Genomic DNA, 21,485 nt, shown 5'->3' on the forward strand with positions numbered 1-21,485 from the left:
GCTTTTGTTCTCTTTCAGGTGTGGTCCATAAAAACATCTCTTTTGCAGGATTGCATAGATACCCTCCTCAACCATTGTAACTGGGTATAAATCTCAGCATGAATAGGAGTGGAAGGAAAAAAAACTGACTTGGAAGAGAAAACATTGAGAGTCTTAATAGGAATGGGATACAATGTTCTGAGTTAGCAACCTTATGACAGTAATACATATAGACGTGTAAAAGAGCTTACAGCTCTATTTGCCGTAAAACATAAAAAGTCCATTACTATAACGAAATCAAATGTCCATTTTTAGCACCAAATGTGGCAGACACAGGTAAATAACAGGCCTGTGTGGTTACCAGTGGCTACAGAGTCGCTGTTGCAGAGGTAAGGGTGGGTTCCGCATAAAGCAGACTAGCTGGTTACCATGAAAGAGATACTTGAAAGTAAGACCCCTAAAGAGAAATGTGATGATACTTATTATCAGCCTTGCACATCCTTATCCACGTTCCACCCATTTTGCCATTCTTTCCTCCATGTTCACTTTTTGGCGAAAATGACATTGTAATTCAGGTTCAATTTGTAAAAAACCATGCTAATCGGTCAAAAAAAACACTTTAAAGTTAATGATTCAGACAGGTCTGGAAAAAGCGAATTGCGACTCACTGCAGCATTCATATGCATGTATGATCCCTGATACACAACACACTTTTTATGTTATTCTCTATTGTTTCAACTAATGGTAATGTTAACATATTCTGCAGAATTGATTTAAAATTCCCATTTAGATGCAGCTTGGGGAGTGGTTGCTCAGTGTTTATTATTGATCATTTATATAATGTCCACCCATGCGTCTATACTGTTCTCGCGTAACTGTGTGAAGGCTTGCTCAACCTGCTCATCTGTTTAAAATGTATGTTGCGAAAGATGTCTGCATGGCTCAACATGGAATATCTTACACTGCGTTATCGTTACATCTCTCTTTAGTAGCTTCCACCAGTTGTGAGGGATCATTAATATCCTTTTGCTCTTTCTGATGTCTCTTGAAACACAGCGTGCCAAGCAAATCTGAAGCTCAGTAGGCGTCACAAATGCAAAAACTAGCCATATGAGATTCCGTATTTTCAAGATATATCTCCTGCTGGGTGTTAGAGTGGTCCCAAGTTTGGTGACATCCAGTTTTATGAGTTAATTAGTAACATCTGGGTGGGAGCTGATGAGCTGCTCATAGTCATCATACCGTTCTTGGCAAGCACCGACCAGGTATTTAAGTAAACCATGTTTATTTATGACTGCACCATGTTCCTTAGTTGGCGGTTCACATCATTCTACCCGTGCGTTTGGATTTACTCCTGGTGTATCCAGCTGTGTTTTGTCTACGATGTTGCAGAATCTGCAGTGAAAGAGATAGTTATATGAGTTTTTAAAAAAATAGCTAGGTATGAAAGGTCTTTTTTAATGATTTTGCTTTTTAATCATTAGGCAGTAAGTTAGATACATCTCCAGTACATTCTATCTTCAGTGCCAATCACATGCCTTAATGGATGCCAGGGGTTTATACTTAAATCCTAACTAATCCAACAAGGTCTGCTTCTTAATCATACATGTGGCCACTCTGCTATAACAAACCAGGAAGCAGAGCATGTCCATTACCCCCCCCAGAAACGGCATGTGATTGACCATACTACAATAGCAGGAGAAGCACCAGTCCCAGTTGTGTGTCTGTATGTGTGTGTGTCTACACACGTGTGGATACATGTGTAACAACGCATGCTATTGAATTGTTTCCTGTCATACTTGAATGTTCTGCAGCTTCAAAACCATTCTGAATCCTTGTAATATTGTTTATTTTTGATGGGTTAGTGATTCACGGTCTAGAGGATCTCAGTTTGTTCCATCAAATTACATCGGAAGCCTCTCAAGCTGTTGTAAATCCATGACACCTGTATTTATAATGAAGTGTCATTAATGGAGATGTTTGTATAGAATCAGGTAACCTTCCTGTGTTCTATTAAATGGTCCTTATATTCTGGGGGTGAAAGACACTGACAGATTTGAGAATGCATGTGGCAAAATATATTTTACTAAGCAGCACATTTGCATTATACAGTATTTGTGATTTCCTACGCACTTCCTTCTTTATTCATCACAAGCTCAGAAAGATTATGGCATTATTTAACCCACAAACCACACTCTGAATTCTATTGCCATTGTTCCTACCTTACTTAGTCATACTTGGTGTATTTTTTCTCTAAACCAGACCTATGTTTTACCCCCCTACATTGCTTCATCTCTTTTTAAACCTTTGACATCCAGTGTTCATCACTTATGTGATATGTTGATATGTGAAAAAATACCCTAAATATGAAATTAAGGTATACGTCTGTGTTTGTGTTCTTCATATTCTGTCATCAATAATATCAGATGTTTTTTATATGTTTTTAATACATGAAGGTAATCTACACATACATGGGATAGGCATAAAGCTATCTAATAAACAAACGACAAGGCCAACGACCATGTTGTGTTTGGGATCTTACACGAGGTAGAAAAACTGGATAGATGGCCAAAAGTCACCTCCTACTCTCAAATTCTATGTTGAGTTTGAGTGGAATGTTGCTTTGGTGGAAATATGTAAGACTCTGAATGTGGTTATTGTGCAGAATTATTGTTTGATACTAATGCCTATCATGTTGTCTCTTACTTTTTGACTTCATGTTTGTGGTAGCATTAAGAGGCCCACCTTCTATGTTTAATTTTGTGAAGTTTGTGGACCATTTCAAATGTTTTATCTATTATTTTAAGAGATAATACGCTTTAATTGAAATAATGAAGAGTCTTATTTTAACCATTTTCACCAAGATCAGTCATTCATCTCAACCAAATTGGTTGAATTAGCATGTGGTCAGTCCATGATGTGAGCATGATGTTTGTACATTCACACACCCTTTCCACCATTCATACAGTGACATATTTGTGCCAGAACATTTTAACAGTGCCATCTTTGTACCCAAACAGTTTACCAATGTCATCTTTGTGCCCAAACAAGTTTACAGTGCCACCTCTGTCCCCAAAGAGCTTAATGCTGCCATTTGTGTGCCCAAACAGCCTAACAGTGCCTTCTTTGCTTAAGCCTTTTCTTCAGAAGTGTATCGAGCGGCCAGTAATGCAGATAGATTTGTGGAGAAAGAGAGGTGGAGAATGCTTCTCTTTTTCCACTAATTTATCTGGAAAGAGCCATGTAAGGGTGCCTGAGCGGGCGATGCAGACAACTTTTTATGCCGCCCCCTGTAGAGCAGCCTTAATCCTAGTCGGCCTAAGTCAATGTACAGCTCTGACCAGTGATAGCACCCCGCTTCAGGGTTAAAAATATTTCCCAGTGTGCATCAATATATTGCCCTTCTGGCAGAGAAACCGTTAATATTAACATTATTTGTAGATGACTAGTAACAGTGTTTCTTACAGATACAATGAATATCACTAAAAACAGAAGCCAGAAAGCATATGGCATATATATATATATATATATATATATATATATATATATATATATATATATATATGCAAGGGGACCAATTCTCACTATTGTTCTAAAGCAAACTGGTTTCAAAGTTGTCTTTACATTTAGTCAGATTCAAGGTTACAGGCGGTTTAATACATTTGGACACTGCATAGTTTCATACGCATATAAATAAGCGGAAACATTGATTTTTTCCCCTCTGCACAAACTTTATCACCAGTTTGCTGCAAAAGAAGTATGCTGTATCCTTTACAAAAAGAACCAGAGACACAAGGAGACACAGGATTTATTTGAGTCTAGTACTTGGGGGAATATAATGCAGATTATAATTCTGGTGGAAGTAATATGCCATTATTAGGTAATATTAGGTATTAGGTAACAGAAGACTGAATCCAGATCATGATATATTTAAATGCCTTTTTATAGTTTTATAATACCACTAGGATAAACAGTTTTTTGGTTTGTTTCTGTTTCAATCAGGATTTACTAGACCTATATGTCACTTAAGATGACATCGGTAACCTAAGGCTTTATTTAGCCACACATTTTTACCATAAAGATTAAAACATATGTAAGTCTGTATTGACAAACTGTCCATGAACTTCAAGGATGAGTTGGATTCACAACCTTGAAATGAGCTGTCCAACCTACTCTTAAGATGCACCAGGCTAGCTGTTTATTTCACCCTATATTTTCTCTTGTTGAAACAAGTGGCTATATGTTCACTAGAATTGGCACAAACACAAGTAGTGTCTGTGATAGGCAATACAAGAGTTAATAAATCAGGAATATTCAGGAACTGGGAATTCCTGGAAGCAAAACACGGATCCTTCAGTAAGATTAAGGACTGACAATTAATCGATACAGCTCAACAAATTAAATTGGATCTGCAGCTGAATGTCCAAGAGGAGGGCATTAAAATGCAGCGTCTCTGACGCTGTGATTAATTAGAAGGAGAATGGGGAGATTTTAAAGGCCGTGAGAATTGTTCCATCAAAAATCAGTGAACTTCTGGCTGACATAACTAAAATAAAACTTACTTTTACCGTAGTTTATTTTTTACAAGCACATTGTGGATCATTCATTGCCCTCTATAAATGTACATTGCAAGATACAATCATTTTTTGCTTTGGATGTCCATGGAATCAATCCTTGATGTTGGTCCCTTTGGAATGATCAAAATAGAAATGGATGGTCGCGTTTTGTTAACACTAAGATTTAATCAAGTTATTGGCAATTCCTTCAGCTTTTTACTTTCATTCTATGTTTGCATGGCCTTACCCTCCACTAACGAAGAACCTATCCTTCCTCTGCTTCGTGTTGTTTGTGGTATTTTTCTGTATTGTCACAGCAAAGAGGTTTTTTTGTCATGATATACTGTACCAAATTTGTACATAGTGTTACGTTATGGGTGCCAAAATTTAGACTTTTGGATTTAGCACTCTCTAATTGCAAGGGACTACACTTATGCCTAAAATAGAAAACATTGGTGTAGTAAGTTCTGAAAAAAATCAAAATGGAACATCTTCCTTGTGCTTTCATTTTTCATATTTTTTAAGCCCATACAGTAGCATTAAATACCTTTCCCTTCTCTTATTAGATCTATGTATAGTAGTGTGTGGTGATAGGTACTACACAAGAAAAACAGACAGTATGCATTTATAGAGTGCAAAAGTGCAAAGTCTCTAAAGAATAAAGCATTCTAAAGAATGTAGCATTTATGTAAATTAGTATTGACTAAAAATACACAATCACTTAAAATGCAAATTTTATATGAGGCATAGGTCTCCCTGATGAGTAAATTGAGGCCACTCTTGTATGGCGTTCAATTGTTAAACAGCAATTTACTTATGTATCACTTAGGAATTTTGTCACAAACTTGCTAATTATAAGGTTGCTTACTCAGTGTTGCCTACTCCTATTCTTCTTTGCATTCTGAAACTCAGCAACTTGGCCAAGGGCCTCCTGCAGTATTCCGTGATGATGGAATTTCTAACCATGTAGTAGAAAATAGCGAGCTGGTGTTTCTCACCTGGATAGTAAATACAATCTCGATTTTATATCTTTGATAAATGTATCTTGAACTCATTACGTCGTTTCATCTCCAAATCATCTCATCCCCAAACTAGATTTTCCCATCGATGAGGCTGATCATGGACTCACCATGTGCAAAGGGTGCACTTTCTTGAGGCCAGCAACATCAAGTAGATCTCAAGAAATCAAAGGAGTGAATAGACACGAGGGCAAAAATCACAGCCCATCTTTGGCTAGCTCCTATCTGCCAACTTTACCCCATGACTATGATCAGGGACATCTGCAATATTAACGAGGCTATGGACAAGCCTCTGCTTGTGAGTCTGCACAAGTTTCCTTACCTCTAGGCTTTTGTTCCTTTTGTTCCTTTCCCAACAATCATTGTACCCCTCGTTCACAGCATAGTTACATTTTTCATCCCTTTATCTCAGCATCTCTGCTTTTACCTCTTTCCATATAACCAGATACAAAGGCCAGTTGCTGTGAACCCCTGTGGAGTGTCTGGGTCCTGGGCTGCTTCCTCTTTTCTTTACTTACAAGTAATAGGAAGTATTTCTGGTGGTGATCCATCCTTTTATGTATCAAAGCTGCTCTAACCTTAACATAGCTACGTAAGCATGTTAAAAATCCAGAAAATAGAAATGTACATTTTTGAGAGTTGATATCCAAGTGGAAAGAGGTTAGGAATATTGATTCCCTGGGATTAATGGTGAATATGTGAATCAGACAACCCGGTCCCTCTGGAAATGCAGTGAAGATGCAAGCACTGAAATCTGTAACTTTGTGTCACGCCCTGCACAGGGACATCAGAAGAGAACTGTGGTTTAACAAATATTACACATTTGTACTTAACAAAATATTTTAATCATATATTTCTGACGCATCAAATATTATTGTGCAGGAGCGCACACAATATATTATCTTGGTGCACGCGAGACAGCTTCCCACAAGATTTCAGGCACGCTCTTGCTTCAGCGTTATGACACTTAACAGCTGATGGACTCACATGAAACCTGTTACTGTTAACCGTTTGCTGCTGAAAAAAAAGAAGCAGGAAAATAAAAGCACAAAAATATACACGAAATGTACTAAGATAACAGCTATGCTATAGAACCAGCCGTAACATCTGATTTGGCACATTCTGGAGCTCTACGAGCCATAATGATGTAAACATTATGCGGAACATAAGAAATATAACTTCTGCCATAACTCTGGACCTCTGGACTTAACACCCATCATTCATTACATGAGGACGACATGAGTTCTACTAAAAAAAAAACGTATTTTCTGCTACACTTGGGAGATTAGTTTTTTTTTGTTTTGTTGTTGCCTTTGTTATGTATGCTATGGTTATCAATAGACTTGTTTCATAAGGACCACTAGAGGTATAGATGAAAAGAAATCGGCTGCACATTGCCCTTTTTTAGGACTGACATTTTAACATTGCCAGTGATGGAGTAATCAGTAATGCAATCCACTGTGCTCTCATTAGGTGCCCCTATTAATTTAATTTTCTTTTTGGTTCATTAGTGTTGGCAAATTTGCCATGGAAGAATAATTTTTGAAAAAGTTGAAAATATCTCTTTGCCTTTTATATATTTGCACATTAAACCTTTGGCGTTTACGGCCAGATGGTCTTGTGATGCACCAATTTGAGGCGTTCTTTGGCAGTAAATAGGTTGGAATCGTTTTGTTAAGTAGCAGCAATGTATCAACAGAATACAGTTTATAATGTTCTTGTCCTCCTGTTAAACACACACAAACTCAAGTTTAACAAACTCAACAACTAATAACAGAGCATGGAGACAAAAAACTGTCAGGTAAACGTGGTGAGAATCGATTAAATGGAACCAAAGCTCCCTTCACAGTGTCACAATAAAAGTCTCTGTGTTCTGTTTGGTTACGTTTTGTCAGGAAACTGAAGTTGTCCCCAAAGGAACAGAATAGATGATGCAGATCTCTGGATTTGAATTTCTCTGGTGTGTGCACAGTGAGTCCAGAACAATCCAATGCTTTAACAAATGAATGCTTTCTACTTTTTTTCTGCATCCTGACATCTGTGCTCATCCTCTAAGTCTAATGCCTCATTTGTGTAAAGCTCTTCACTTGGCGAATAGTTTGGTTGTAGATATTGTACTTTCTGGATTCGTCCGCTGGGCATAGGCACACAGAGTCTATAGGGGTTGCTTTCCATGGCATTCTCTCTTGGAACATTGTGCTGGTTTCCACCAGTCTCCATTGTGGCAGTGGCAAATGTTACAGTCATCCACTTTGACCTCTATGCCTGCTGGGATGATAGTGGTGCCCGCGAAGCAGTTTGGACCTGGAGGGCAAACAGACAGGATGTGAGATGAGCTTCAGCAATTTGGATCCACATGGCTCACCACACTTTGTCTAACTTGAATTTTGTTCGCCTCTTCACTGTTAGAGAAACTTAAATACGTAAATGCAGTTCCACAAGTCCCGAAAGACCATTCACAATCTATACTATTTTAGTGCTGTAAATCATTTGTTTACTTTTAGTCCCACTATGCATACTACTTATGTAAATTGGAGTTTGTCGCAAAGCTTACTCATATACAGATATCATGGGATAAAACTGTGTCCAACCAACATCACAGTGACTACACACAGTTCTGCCAGAGTACCCCATCTCTTCAAACATGATGTCCAAAATGATCTACTCTCAACCCAAAAACATCTTTAGTACAGTGCCTCATGTTGACATGATACTGCTAAGAAACATTAAATTATGGCAATACATAGTACATTTACAAACGATAGAAAAAAACAGCTTTGAAATACCGGTATTGTCACGTTATTGTTTATGCTTTTACAACATCATTTTTTTTATTCCTTTTTTAAAATATTTATTTTTCTCATTTCGTTCCAGCCAGAAAATTAGCAGATGTTCCAATTAAAAGACACAAATTTTGACAAATGCAAGCTTTGGTTACAAAACAGCTGCAGCCATCCAATGTATCCAACTCAATGTCTATCTCTAACAGAGCCCTGAATGAGGTATTCACAACAGGCAAAAATGTAGTATTTTTATAAAACCGTGTGCATTTGAATATTACTGATTTAATATAATATTATTTTATTTTATAGCTTTTTGTATTCCCTTATTTTTCATCAAATTCGATTTCTAATATCATCTAGAACAGTAGACTCGAAAGGGTTAATAAAAACCACAAATATGTTAGTGAACCATAGACATGCCTGCGAGTTTTATAATGTGCGGCTGTTCTCTGTGGCATGCATCGAGTAAAACCTGTATATTATTTACAATTCAGAGGACTGCGACATAACACAACAACACATCCCATTCAGTCACGACTGTTCACTGCAAATCTACGTGTGAACTCCCCTCCGCCTTCTCGTCCCCATCAGAATGCCTGTCCTTGCACGTACATGGCACAGATATAAATTCATTTGGACGCACATATAATAGGACTGGCCGTAAATGAGTCCGTTTAGTATTCATGGGGAAATCACAGTGCTCTGCAGCAATTTAAATTTCACTTAATAGACTCTTTAAGGGTTACTATTCCTATAATTGCATGATTTTCTAATTGACTCTCACAGCATTTTTTTTCCTTTCTGACCAAAAAAAAAGTACTAAAAGCCAGAATAGAGATAAATGAAAGAGAAGTGAAATTGTGTGTTCTGTGCTAATCTCACTGAGGAAGAAATGGATGTATTAGGCCGGGAAATCTGTACATCAATTAGGATGACTAGATGTGGCTCCTTTAACCAGAAACAGACAGCAATGTGCATTCGCCATATGTGTTCCTGATTAAACTGTAATTCTATAAATATAGACTATTTACTAAGGTAAATCTGTCTGTAGACACAAGGACTCCATCTGAAGTATTGAAAGCTTATGTGACTTTACATCTTTTTCTATGTTTCCTAGTAAAAGGCATGAGCTTCATCTAAATACTCCATTAGCTATTTTGTGTAGTTTTTCCATCTATTTGGACTCACAGACCTGTCTTTCCTATGAAAACTTTAAATTTCTGTGTGATCTGTTTAGAAAAATCAGGATAATCTGCTGAATAATGCGCGTAGGGGTCTGGTGTTCCTTTTTTGTTTTTTGAAAGAAATCATATTAAACTCACAGAGTACCTTAGCAGAGTACCTTAGCAGTATCCCATAGTAAGGGTGCCAGGGACATTAGACTGTCCCTTTTAAGAACATTAGACTGCCCCTTTTAAGAACATTAGACTGTCCCTTTTAAGAACATTACACTGTCCCTTTTAAGAACCAAGCTTTATTGGTTTAAACTGCAAGAGTTTGAAGTAATTGGACAACATCCAGACAATACATGAATATTAGGATGGAATGTATATTTGGTTGTGTTTCAGAGGCCCAACTGGGTGTTAAGTCATAGTAGTGCTGTCGCTCTTCTCCTTCTGTTGTACCTGGGCCATGTTGCCTTCAAGAACATCATCATCTTTTGGTATAAGCATGTTTTCACGGATACCCTCTCCGAAAAGAAGCTTGTTCACACAGTTTTAGATGCCATGGCAGTACATACTAATTCCAGCCTACATCATAAAATGCTTTTGGACCAGCATGGTAAACACCATGTCCCTCTATATTACTGATGTACCCATATTCTGGAAGTAGTTACAGATTAATTTATGTTCTACTAATCTAGATTGCTTTCTTTTGCTTGAATAATTAAAAGGGTATATATTTTCATATTTATCACTTGGGTTCAGAAGCCGGGGTATTACCTTATTCAAGAGCAGAACTGACCAACATGTGCAAAATCTCTAAATCTATTAAAGAAAGACATGGTTGACATTTTAACCTAGATGAAGGTCTCCGTGTTGACTGTTGTACTCATAAATTGACCTACTATTATTGCCTACACATCGTTTTTTACAAATTCCCATCCAATTCTATTTTGGCACAACATTTGAGAAGCTGTGTTATTTTTTCTTTTTTTTTTTTGCAGCACTAGGATTGGGTGATTGGGAAGTGCACAGCATAATTATATATAATTAAATCAAAGAAGGTAAGTAGATTAGAAACTAGCAACTGACTAATTAAGTTATTTTTGTTCCATTTTTCTAACAGACTATTAAGAGGATAAACCACAACTGAGAAACACAACTAAAACTCTAAAATACCTCTTTTAATAAAAGAATAAAGATTGTGTTTATTCTATGACAGTTCTGTATATGTATGAATACAAACAAACAGCTAAATATGTTAGGTACATTTTGTATGCATAGTTGGTTGACAAGCGTCTTCAGGAGGTCAGCGATGAAAAAAGGCCAAGAACAACTGAAACACATGAAGACAAACAAAACAACTAATATAAAAAATGTATTTTTATTGGAGCATTTATTGACTTATTTACCAACGCCCATATTTCCTTCTATTAAACTGCCATCCACACATACTAACAGGCAAACTCACTCTAACACTGTACGCTTACACATATATACAAACACATTATTTTTCCCGCTCTTCCTCTCCCTAATGCCACTATGCTTCGGTTTACACCTGACACTCCAACATCATAAGCTGGCACTCACGCTCACACTAAGACCCTACACTGACATCCATCCATAGGCAAATGCTAACACCAAGTACTAACAGACACACACTCATAATAACACCATACCACTGCCACTGTGTGTGTGTATATTGTGACAGTGTAAACCCCAGGGAGATGCTTATTTTGGCATTTGGGTACAGGTGCTATCCAGAATGTAAATATGGGTCCCTGGGGTGGAGCAACTGGAGAGCAGGGTGGGCCAATGCTCCGTTCCCCCATTCTGTTTAGATTCCTCCTATACCTAAAGAATGATGATTGATAAAACACCAGAAGTAATTTTTTTTCTTAACTACCATTAAATTACACAACCAATGAGACTCGTTTTAGAATGAGTTTTGAAACTGACTAGTTGTATTAAAGCTGCATGATTGATCTACCCCTGAAGAAGTCGAGTTAAAAGACTCGACCAAACCCGTAGGCACTCATCAAGGGGGTGCCCCACTAGCACATAGGGGCAGGCTGCACCTGGGACGGTCCAAAATTGTTCACATTTACTGTAAATAGTTTTGGCCCTGTGCGAAATGTACCTAGTGATTGCTTAATATAATAAATTACAATATACTGTCTGTCCGGGTAAGAGCTGATAATGGTGACATAACTGAATTGAGCAAGTGAAATTATCAGTTAATTCTAGGTTTCGCTACAGAATGGTAGAATATAGTATGTGACTATATTTTGGATGAAGCTGGAAATTTCCTTCCAAAATATCTTATGCCTCTTTTATTCTTACAATGCTACAGCTCTTGGCTTGCACATTACAAACCAAAGCTCGTCTGTCTGGAATCAATAAAAAAACCAACTATTAAATCTGACATAATTACATCAAGGAGCCTGAATCCAAAAGCCTCCTGAGAGAGGGTCAGAATTGATGCTGAAATGGTCCCAGTGCACTGTGCTTTAAACACTTTATATGAGGATTTGGTTAAACTGATCTCCGAAGCAGGCAATGAGAGAAACCAATGAAAGAATCACTGGGGCTCGTAACAGACTCAGATTGATGGCCTCTCTTCTGTACAGTAAACTCCCTGATCTATATTCCAGCGCAGTCTGCAAAACAGCTGGTCAGTGAACAGGGCTTGAGGGACTTTGGGCCACATGGCATTCTCAAGGCTCACTCTTCAGTTGTTTACTGGTTTTCTGCATCATATTTATTGCACTCATCTCCTACTGTTTCTGTGGATTCTAATAAACAAGCTCTCTGCTATGGACCGTTCCTTCTCAGCTGCTCAGCAAAAAGACTTGCATTTGACGTTGTGAGAGCATTGGATAGGCTGGGGCCCAGCCACCCTGAAAGCAGTGGAAACTAGACTTGTGCAATCAGATTAGTACAAATTGTAAATTTATTGAATTTCGGCAAATTTGGCAATTCGTACAAAACCACAGGAATGAGTGTAGATCCTCCACAAAGTAGATGAAAACTAAGGAAAATGCTCAGACTTTTTGAATGGAGTTTGCAGGCTCTTTCACTCACACTCTCTCACTCCCTCACTCTCGTTCACTCTCTCTCACGCTCTCTAAATGTCCCCAACCTTCTCTGCCGACCACTTGCACTTCTTCATCTTATTGTTCTTTATCTTTTATATTCACTCTTTCATATTCTCTCTTTTATCCTTTCTTCTCTCTTTTACCGTCATCCGCATCTCCACAGACATAACCTGACGTGAAATTCCACCAAAATGATGGCGCTCCTGGATACGTCCTCTCCCTCGATCCCCTAATCGGCGGAGAGGATGTCACTGATAGAGCAGCCATTTTGCCCTAAGGTGAACTAAGGTGGAGGATCGGGGAAAGGACGGCACCGGAAGCATGCCATTTTGGCAGAAATTCGCATCTGGTTATGTCCGCAGTGATGTGGGAGAAGAAAGAAGATAAAAGACAAGAGGAAAGAGAGAAGATTAAAGAGAGAAGATGAAGAACAAGAAGAATCGGAAGTGGAAGCAGAAGCAAAAGTGGTCGACAGAGAAAACATTTAGAGTGTGAGAGTAAACGAGAATGAAAGAGAGTATGAGGGAGTGAATGAGAGTAAATGTGGACACTGACTAACTGATTTCTTTCCCGAATGAAAAATCCCCCTGATTTTCAGCCAAATTGAATGGGCAGGAAATGTAGTTCATTGGGGCAAAACCAAATCAAACAATGTGTCTGTTTATGGCCCACTTGCACATGTCTAGTAGAAACTTCAGTAATCAGACATATTGAGCAATTAAAATGGTATATGTAAAATGTTACTTTGTAAACATTGATACTCTTTTTAGTTGGATAAAAAACTAGAAGGACCATTGGCTGTCTAAGGTAAAATCCCATTTGATCTCCTGATTGGATCCTTTGTGTGTGATCATCAAAAACAACCGGCATATCAGATCCATATTTATGTTACTAGTCCACTAATCTTTAAATCTAATCTAATATCTGGAAAATATCTACATCTCAGATCTGCATAATTAAAGTACAGTAAAATTGAAAAAAACAAATCAATATCTCTCCCTCTAGGACACGCAGGGCAATTATATGGAGTAGTGGCATGTGTGCTTATATAAAAACAATTAGGACTAACTTTGTGTGAAATGCCGAAGGTAGCAGTGGCTGTTTCCCTCCCTGTCTGAATATACAGAATATTCATATATTGTATTGCCTGCTTATGCAATTCCCGAATTGTGGCTGCGTTTCCGTTCTTGCTGCTTGCTCCAGGGTAAAAGGTACTGGATATATTCACAAAAGGATACACGGAGATAAGACTTTGCTACAGCGCAGCTATGTAGGATTTTAACATTTAATGTTCACACATATATTATTTTAACAATGAAAGGCTATTTCTTTATTCTTTCTGTGTTTCAAACACAATACAACATGCTGGGAAGATGCTGTACGGGAAATGGCTTACTGCACTCAAAGACGAAATCCCCATAGGCTGGCATATACCTGGGGCTCCACTTTTTTGTGGGACTGGGAGAAAAAAATAAGGCGGTTTCTACTAATTTTGACAATGCTCTGCCTAGTTATCACTTATGCTGGACCTAATGTTTTTAATGAAGTATGGGGTCTTTGTGGTTTAAATTCAGCTGAACACCCACTAGTATATTCTGGTATGGAAGGGGTTAGGAAATGTAGACTCTCCTCCACTCAAGACATAAACATGTCACAAGCATGGTTCAGCCCCAATAAATAAGCTCTTAATGCATGCGCACGCAGTTCTCTGCTGAAAGCTAAGAATTACTGAGACCCACTCTGTTTAGAAGAGGTTAGTCATCAGTGCACACAAAACCTGGCTCATGCATTAAATAAATCACCATGCGCCAGCATGTGCAGTTTTCCAACATGGAATGGATGCTACCCTCAGCCACCGCTCTGCTCCAAGCCAGCAAATGTTATTACACACTGCTGTGCTCTGGTGTGGAAGCAGCTACTGCATTAAATTGTAGTTACATCTACCCTTCGATTCATTCTTCCTCCCATTAATGGCACGCTACGGACATCAGCTGTATCCTAGATGTTGTAAAAGATATCTAAATATTTCATCATGTAGTGTGCGTTAATAATAGTAAATCGAGGCAGAAGAAATCTATTTAGTATTTAGGAGCCAGAAAGAAAAATTTAGATGTCAATTTTAAATTATTTGGGTTTTTTTTTGAGTCACAACAGGATCAATATAAAAAAACACAAAATGATAGGCAGTAGCAGCAACTTTTTACAACCCATGCCATTATAATCGGAGAATCCTCCCACTATCCCTTCATATAGGGCGGCCATATATTGCAGGACATATATAATTTCTGCAGAGTAACACTGGTAAGTAATGTGTAGAAATTACATGTGTCTTAGAAAATGTGGTTGATTGCAGTTTATTTAATTACTGGAAATAGGGAATTCAGTATGTTTAAACAATTTCTAAAGAAGAACATTTCCATCAATCAGCTAGCTGACTCCCAATGGCGTTCTCGGCAGTTAATATAATATTCCCCGTCCTGTGGGAGGGGTGATATTGCTAATTTTTCTTCCACGTTATTGAGTATTATACTCCTAACACATGGAAACAGTCAGCACATCTTATGTAAATGAGAAGTTTATTGGGTTTTTCAATAACATAACATTCTAAGGAAGCTGTGCCAGCTCGGTACAGTCATCCAGAATATCAACGGGCCTGTTGGGCTGTGTAACTAGCAAATCGAGCAGCAGCACACCAGGGCGCTCAGCCCCCCAGGTTTTGTGTTAGTTTTGCAGAATACATTACTGCCCATATCAGGACTTGTTTAGGATGCAATGCATACAGTGTCCTGTCCTCTCCAACATAACTTTCCAAAAATAGAGGTCCCATAAATGAAACACAGAAAGGATCCTGACATGGTAGACACTGCGTGAGATCTTTGTTACTCCAGACATTCTAGTAATGAACTACAAGCTAAATGCACAAAAAAGACTTTTGGAAGTGGCCCTGAATGTTCAAATTACAACAGCCCAGGGGGTGTTTTGCCCCTTGTCCCCCTTGCCAGCTCTATGAGTAAGCGTGTTTTCTTCTCCTCCCTGCTGCTGTATCAGATAAACCTCATAATAAACTCATCAATTAGTTGGGCTTTACTTTTATTTCTGGGCACTGGACTGCGTATTCCTCTCGGAATTATTTGGGAGGAAACAGGAAAGGAACAGGCAGAGCACCGATTGCCTATCATGGCAGATCCAGAAACCCGCCCATGACTTCCTGGTTCTTCAGATACGTTTTGCCCTCTTGACTTGTCTCTTACCGACAGCTCCTAAAACAGTCAAGGGATTTAAATAAGCATCTGTAATATGAGAGTAGATTTTTGGCGGATTTAGTGTACAGATTATATCTGCTAATCTTCATTACCTCTAAAGTATTTGCAAAATTCTGATTATTAAGCTTAATAATTAAATGATTCAGAGTTTTAGAAGTTTGGATTTGCATCTCTTTCTATCAATATTTATTGTTAGATTAGCACTTAAGGCATTACATAAATTCGTAATATTATTTTTAATCAGACCCCTCAGGTGGAATGTAAGGGTTTAATTTTTTATAAACATACATTGTCTGTTTCAGAGGAGTGTGATTTCATTCGTTTTGCAAACAGATGGCCTGTTTCGGGATACTTTCAGCCTGTCAGCCAGTATTGGAGCAAGACAAGACTCCCCCCACTGAGTTTAGGCCGATGAAACAATATGTTCAACCTAGATTCTTCATGTTTCAGAGATATACAGAGCTTGAAAAATAAAAGGCCGGCATTACTATCCCTTTATGTGAAGTACGCGAATGCCCTATATTTTAGCTTCATCCATTTCTAGCCATGCATCTTCTTATCGGATCCTATGATATACTTTTATATGTTTTGCACAGTGTTAATAATTAAGACATCTTAAGTGCTTTGAGGTGGAATTTGTTCGTTGGGGCACAAATAACATAAACAGTATTTACCTTCAACAATGCCCAGGGCAGACTCCCTTTTTGCTGTTTTTGTGCATAGTTCTGGGATTTGAGATATCACATCATATTCCAACAGTGTGGAAGGAAACTATGGACTACTATGCCAACTCACACAGTACATAGTACTAATGGACCACTTGGGGAGGTCAGGGATCTCCCTTTGTACAGGTGCATTGAGTAGTAGCCCTGAAGGTAGCGTAGGGCTTGCTGTTATGCGTCAGAGAGGCTACCTCTCCTGGACCTGCCACCCTTGGCCAAAATACACCACTGGTGATCGCAACAGAAAAAAGACCCAATCTGTGAAAAGTAATAAAAAGGCAGATTTAAGCAGATTTCAAAGATTAACAAATATGTTACCCTCATCACCTAGTTATGGTTTGGGTCAGTATTCATAGGCGCAATGTCTAGAATCATGTCGTAAACATTCTTAGCCCAGTTTGCCAGCTATGTATGTAGCTGACGCTCTAAGGGTTAATTGATGTAGGGTATCTAGATCGTTTGTATCATTCGTGTGATATGACGTGTCGGGCTGTTATAAAGCTGAGTAATAACTTATCTAGGTGTAAGGGTTCTTTATATAATGATGTTTGTGTAATCTGATTTTAGAAGCCACAGGCTGAAGAACATCTATAGAGATAATATTTTGATTTGTTTTCATAAAATAATTGAGTGTGGTTTATTACAGTGACTGATATGATCTCAAATCTAACCTTTTGAGTGTACTGCTCACCCAATTTATATTAAATGTCCCGGTTACACAATGGAAAGTCTTACATTATACACATGATACAATACCCAGCAACCATACAGTTTAAGATGTTTGAAAAAATATCTTAAATATCTCCCCAACATTTCTATACATTAAATAAGCTTATTGATATATAGCCTGATTGCCTGAGAGTTCAGAAGCCTCTCCTGATTGGCTGAGTCCCTCCTTCACACCAAGCTCAGTGTAAGCTGCAGCCAGCACTAGAATGTGTGTTTGACTGTGTGTATGTGGCTGTGTTTGTCTGTTTGTCACTGTGTTTGTTTGTGTGACTATGGTTGTTTGTGTGACTGTGTGTAATCTAATATACGCCTGTGTGTGTAATCTCATTTGTTTCATAGTGTGTCCCTGAATGGCAGGAATAAAATCACCCTAGGTAAAGGTAGTGCTTTGGTGGCAGCTGTTTGGATCTGGCTACTATTGAATGGGTTGAGTGAGATGAAATACCTCATAGGTATAAGCAATGCTGCATTAATCTTAGACAGTGCCCTAGGCCAGAACCCCTTCCATGTCATGGTCCTTCTTCAGAGCGCCGGGATACAAAGTAGTGTCCTATCGCTTTTGAAGAAACGTGGTGCCCGATGGAAGTAACCTATAGAGGCCAGTTATGGAGATCAGTGGTCTCCGTTTTAACGAGCCACTTGAGCAGTACTCCTACAGAGGGCCTGATTGGCTCCCGTTTATGTAGCAGAAAGGATGACATCCCACTGGACCTGCCACCCTAGTCCAAGACCTTGTCCAAAATACACCACTGGATATGAATTCAATCTTGTAATCTTGAATTCGGACTGAGGATCATATACGTTTGTAATTGTTGTTGGCTACTTGGCTATTTGCTAAGAAAACAATTTTTTTATGTCTATTAAAAGATATTTTGCATTTTTCTAAGTAAACCCAGATGGTTGTGTTGTATGTTTGAAAAAAGAAAAGCTACAATTTACATACAGTAATCCCCATGTTACTGAACGGGAATATAAATAAAGTCTACAAGGCAGATAACGATAAATAGATTTCCAAAGATATGTTTAGTGGAGCATGTGTATGATTGCTCTATATACGGTAGGTTCGGGGGGATTATTAAATACTTTATGTTTACGGTACTGTCAGAGAAAATAGGTTTTGTGCAAGTCTCTGTATATAATCTTTTAATTCATTAAAGCAATTCCCTTGGACCTATGGAGAAGAGAGGCATGACTTCAAGCCCATGCCTGACAGGCTTGTGAATTATGTAAGCCCCTCACGAATTCAGCTAGAAGTCATATACATTCAATCAAGCGATGTACAGAACCCGAGGTCTTCTTCTCTCCTCAGTTATTCTACAGCTCAGCTCAGGTGCAGCTTCATTCATTTTTGCTTCCCCGTTATTATTTTCGCAGCAGTCTGGTATCCAGCGCCGTTCACGTTATGGAAACACGCTGAGCTTGCTGGCTTAATCCACAGCCAGACTAGCTAGAGTCCTGGAAAATTGTATAGAATTAAACATTTCATCCTCCAGCCTGTGTTTTAAACTTGTTAGATGCTGTTTATACACTTCATATTTCCCCCTTTGTGTTCTATACAGGTTCTATACATCTGGCTATCGCATATGGTCACGGGGTAAGCTGGTCCAGAGGGTAGTGGTGTAATTGCCCCTTGTGCCAGTCCTAATTCTTCAAACAGGGTTAGCCCCATTTCTCCACAGTTATAGGGCTGGGGGCAAGGTAAGTGAGTATGTGTGTTAGTGTATATTAGTGTGTGTGTGAGAGTTTAGTTACGTGTGGGTGCATGGTTCATGGAACCACTCAACTTTACTTGATGGAGCACAAGGGGACAAACCTCCCCTTCACAAATAGATGTACCATATTTCTAATACAGGACATGTGTACTTGGAATATCATCTTGGTTTAGATACATGGTTTCAGACCTACTTTCACTGTAGTTTTAGACCTACTGAAAGGTCCTGCTACAGCCAAGGGTGCATGTACCTGGAGTTAGAAACTAACTGTTCAACACCTACCAGCATCTAATACAAGTATATAAACTTCTAAAACTGGGTTATGGTGCCTGAGATTGTAATTTGGGTCTTAGTTGGACCACACTACTGCTGTGGTTCCATGTAACCAAAGTAGGAAACATGGGAAGTTCACATTTCAACACCAAGATACAGATTTCTGTATGACCATTTACTACTAGAATACAGAGGTCTGTCCTAGCACTCTCTCTCTGAGTTTTGCACCACAATCAATCAGAGGCAAAACGTTATAAGTAATGTTCAGTAAGTAGAGTCTATTCACTAAACAGTAAGCATTAGGTGAGTCACAATGAGAGAGAGACATTCTCACCAGTGCCACTGTACCTCCCCTATATAATCGATTCTGGTAAAGACATATATTCTGAGATTGTATCCCATTTGACCCTTGTAAGAGTTAAATCTAATTAATAGAATAAAATGTGTAGTTTATATTTAACTGTTGTTGCTTTTCAGATAAAACCCCCAAAAATATAATTAGTAATTGCAGTCTTTTTCTGAGAAAATGATAAGACGCTTACAGAGGAATGGAATTTGGGCTCCAACCGATGGCTGTAAAATTAACGATGAGCAGAAATGTCATTTCATTACAAGTGAAATTAGATTTTACAAGTCAATGAGGGGGAAAGAGTCTCTCTTTATGATTCTTCCCCTCCCATCTTTCCTTTCCTTGTTCTAAGTCTTTGGCTATTGAATGGGTAGCATCACAGACTAGGACCTGCTCTAGATATTCGATCTTGGTTCATAGTTTCCTTGGATTCCTAAAATTTGTGATAATGAATCTTACGCATGGAATAAAAATCTAATGTTTTATCTAAGCTCATGGCTACATGTATTCCAATATATAACAAATCCTATAATTCAGGTTGTGAATGTTCTACCAGCATACTTGAAGCAACCCAAACACCTCTTTTACTTTAAATAGTTCAGGATAGTGTATGATACATTAAAAAAAAAAACTTCAATAAAGAATATTAATAAAAAAACAAATAAAAGAAGACATTGACAGCAAATAAGAAGCATTCTGCCAATACAGTCTGACAATGTTTTGTCTGCTGAAAAAACTGAAAGCTGAACTGGTCATTGGTCTTGTCATACACTTATTAAGCCATTATGTCAGTCTCATGCACATTGAAAGCCCCTTACTTTATTAACATCTACCACTTCTGCTAGAAAGCTATTCAACTTATTTACCATCCTTTAGTAAAAAAAAAAAACATTAAAAATAAGCATGAATTATTAGACTAGTTTTACACTATGATCTCTTCTCCACAGAAATACACTTCTCTCATGCACTTTGTTGAATCCCTATATAAATTTGTACTTTTACTGCAGTATTACTGCACATTTACTGCATTTGTACTTCACTGTACTGCAGTTTTACTGCACATTTACCGCACTTTTTTTTTATATTGCAAACCTACAGTTGTACTTCAATGTACTGCAGCTTTATTGCATTTCCGTACAAAAATAACTGCAGTAAAACTGCAGTACAGTGAAGTACAAATGCAGTAAAACTGCAGTAAATGTGCAGTAATACTGCAGTAAAAGTGCAGTATTGCAGTTTTTTCATGTCCAAAAAACTGCAGTATTACTTCAGAAAAACTGCAGTAATTTTTCGTAAGGGTATTCTATCATCTCTCTTTTCTCCTCCATTCTATACATGCCGATATCATGAGATTGTACAGTTTGTCAAAACAATTAATTCGCTTGCATACATTTCAGAAATGAACTTTGGGTGCATGGAGAATTTTAGGTCTAAAGACAATGTTATAGAACATAGGTACAAAAAGAAAAGAAATAGACCAAAGCAAACTTAAGGCACAATACAAAGCTGACACATAGAGAATATCCCTTACATAAAGGTAGGCCCCATTATGTAGATGGTCATGAGGAAAAGCCCAGAAACCAATACGATCATAAAACATGTTGAGAGTCGATTTTGGGCAAACGGCTTTTTAAATTACCGGTACTTTTAATAGACGCACTCCTCCCTTTGGCTGAAGGCTGGGAGAGGCAAAAAGCAGGGTATAAGAAAATGAACCAAAATAAGCAGGGGTAGCAAGCCTTGTGGAATTCATTGTTGCATATGGGACATTTAGTGAAATGCCTGTTGTTGCTGGCCTTTGGTGATAAGGCACAAGAAGCAGTAGCCTAGAGAACCATT

General features: G+C 38.2%; 1 protein-coding gene across 2 annotated transcripts in view; it reads right to left on the reverse strand.

The window, feature by feature from the left end:
* Positions 1 to 560: 560 nt before the first annotated feature.
* VWC2L (von Willebrand factor C domain containing 2 like) overlaps positions 561 to 21,485 on the reverse strand; it is a 50,040-nt gene continuing 29,115 nt past the window's right edge. Inside the window, exon 4 of one of the 2 annotated variants that reach the window (XM_053471062.1) lies at positions 561 to 1,374. In XM_053471062.1, the coding sequence (XP_053327037.1) occupies positions 1,358 to 1,374 (17 nt within the window). In that variant the 3' untranslated portion in view covers positions 561 to 1,357. Of the gene's footprint in view, positions 1,375 to 7,540; positions 7,859 to 21,485 lie in introns of those variants that run through there. The other variant, XM_053471061.1, reaches the window with a different exon arrangement.

The sequence above is a fragment of the Spea bombifrons genome, chromosome 7 (assembly GCF_027358695.1).
Source record: "Spea bombifrons isolate aSpeBom1 chromosome 7, aSpeBom1.2.pri, whole genome shotgun sequence".
Lineage (NCBI taxonomy): Eukaryota > Metazoa > Chordata > Amphibia > Anura > Pelobatidae > Spea > Spea bombifrons.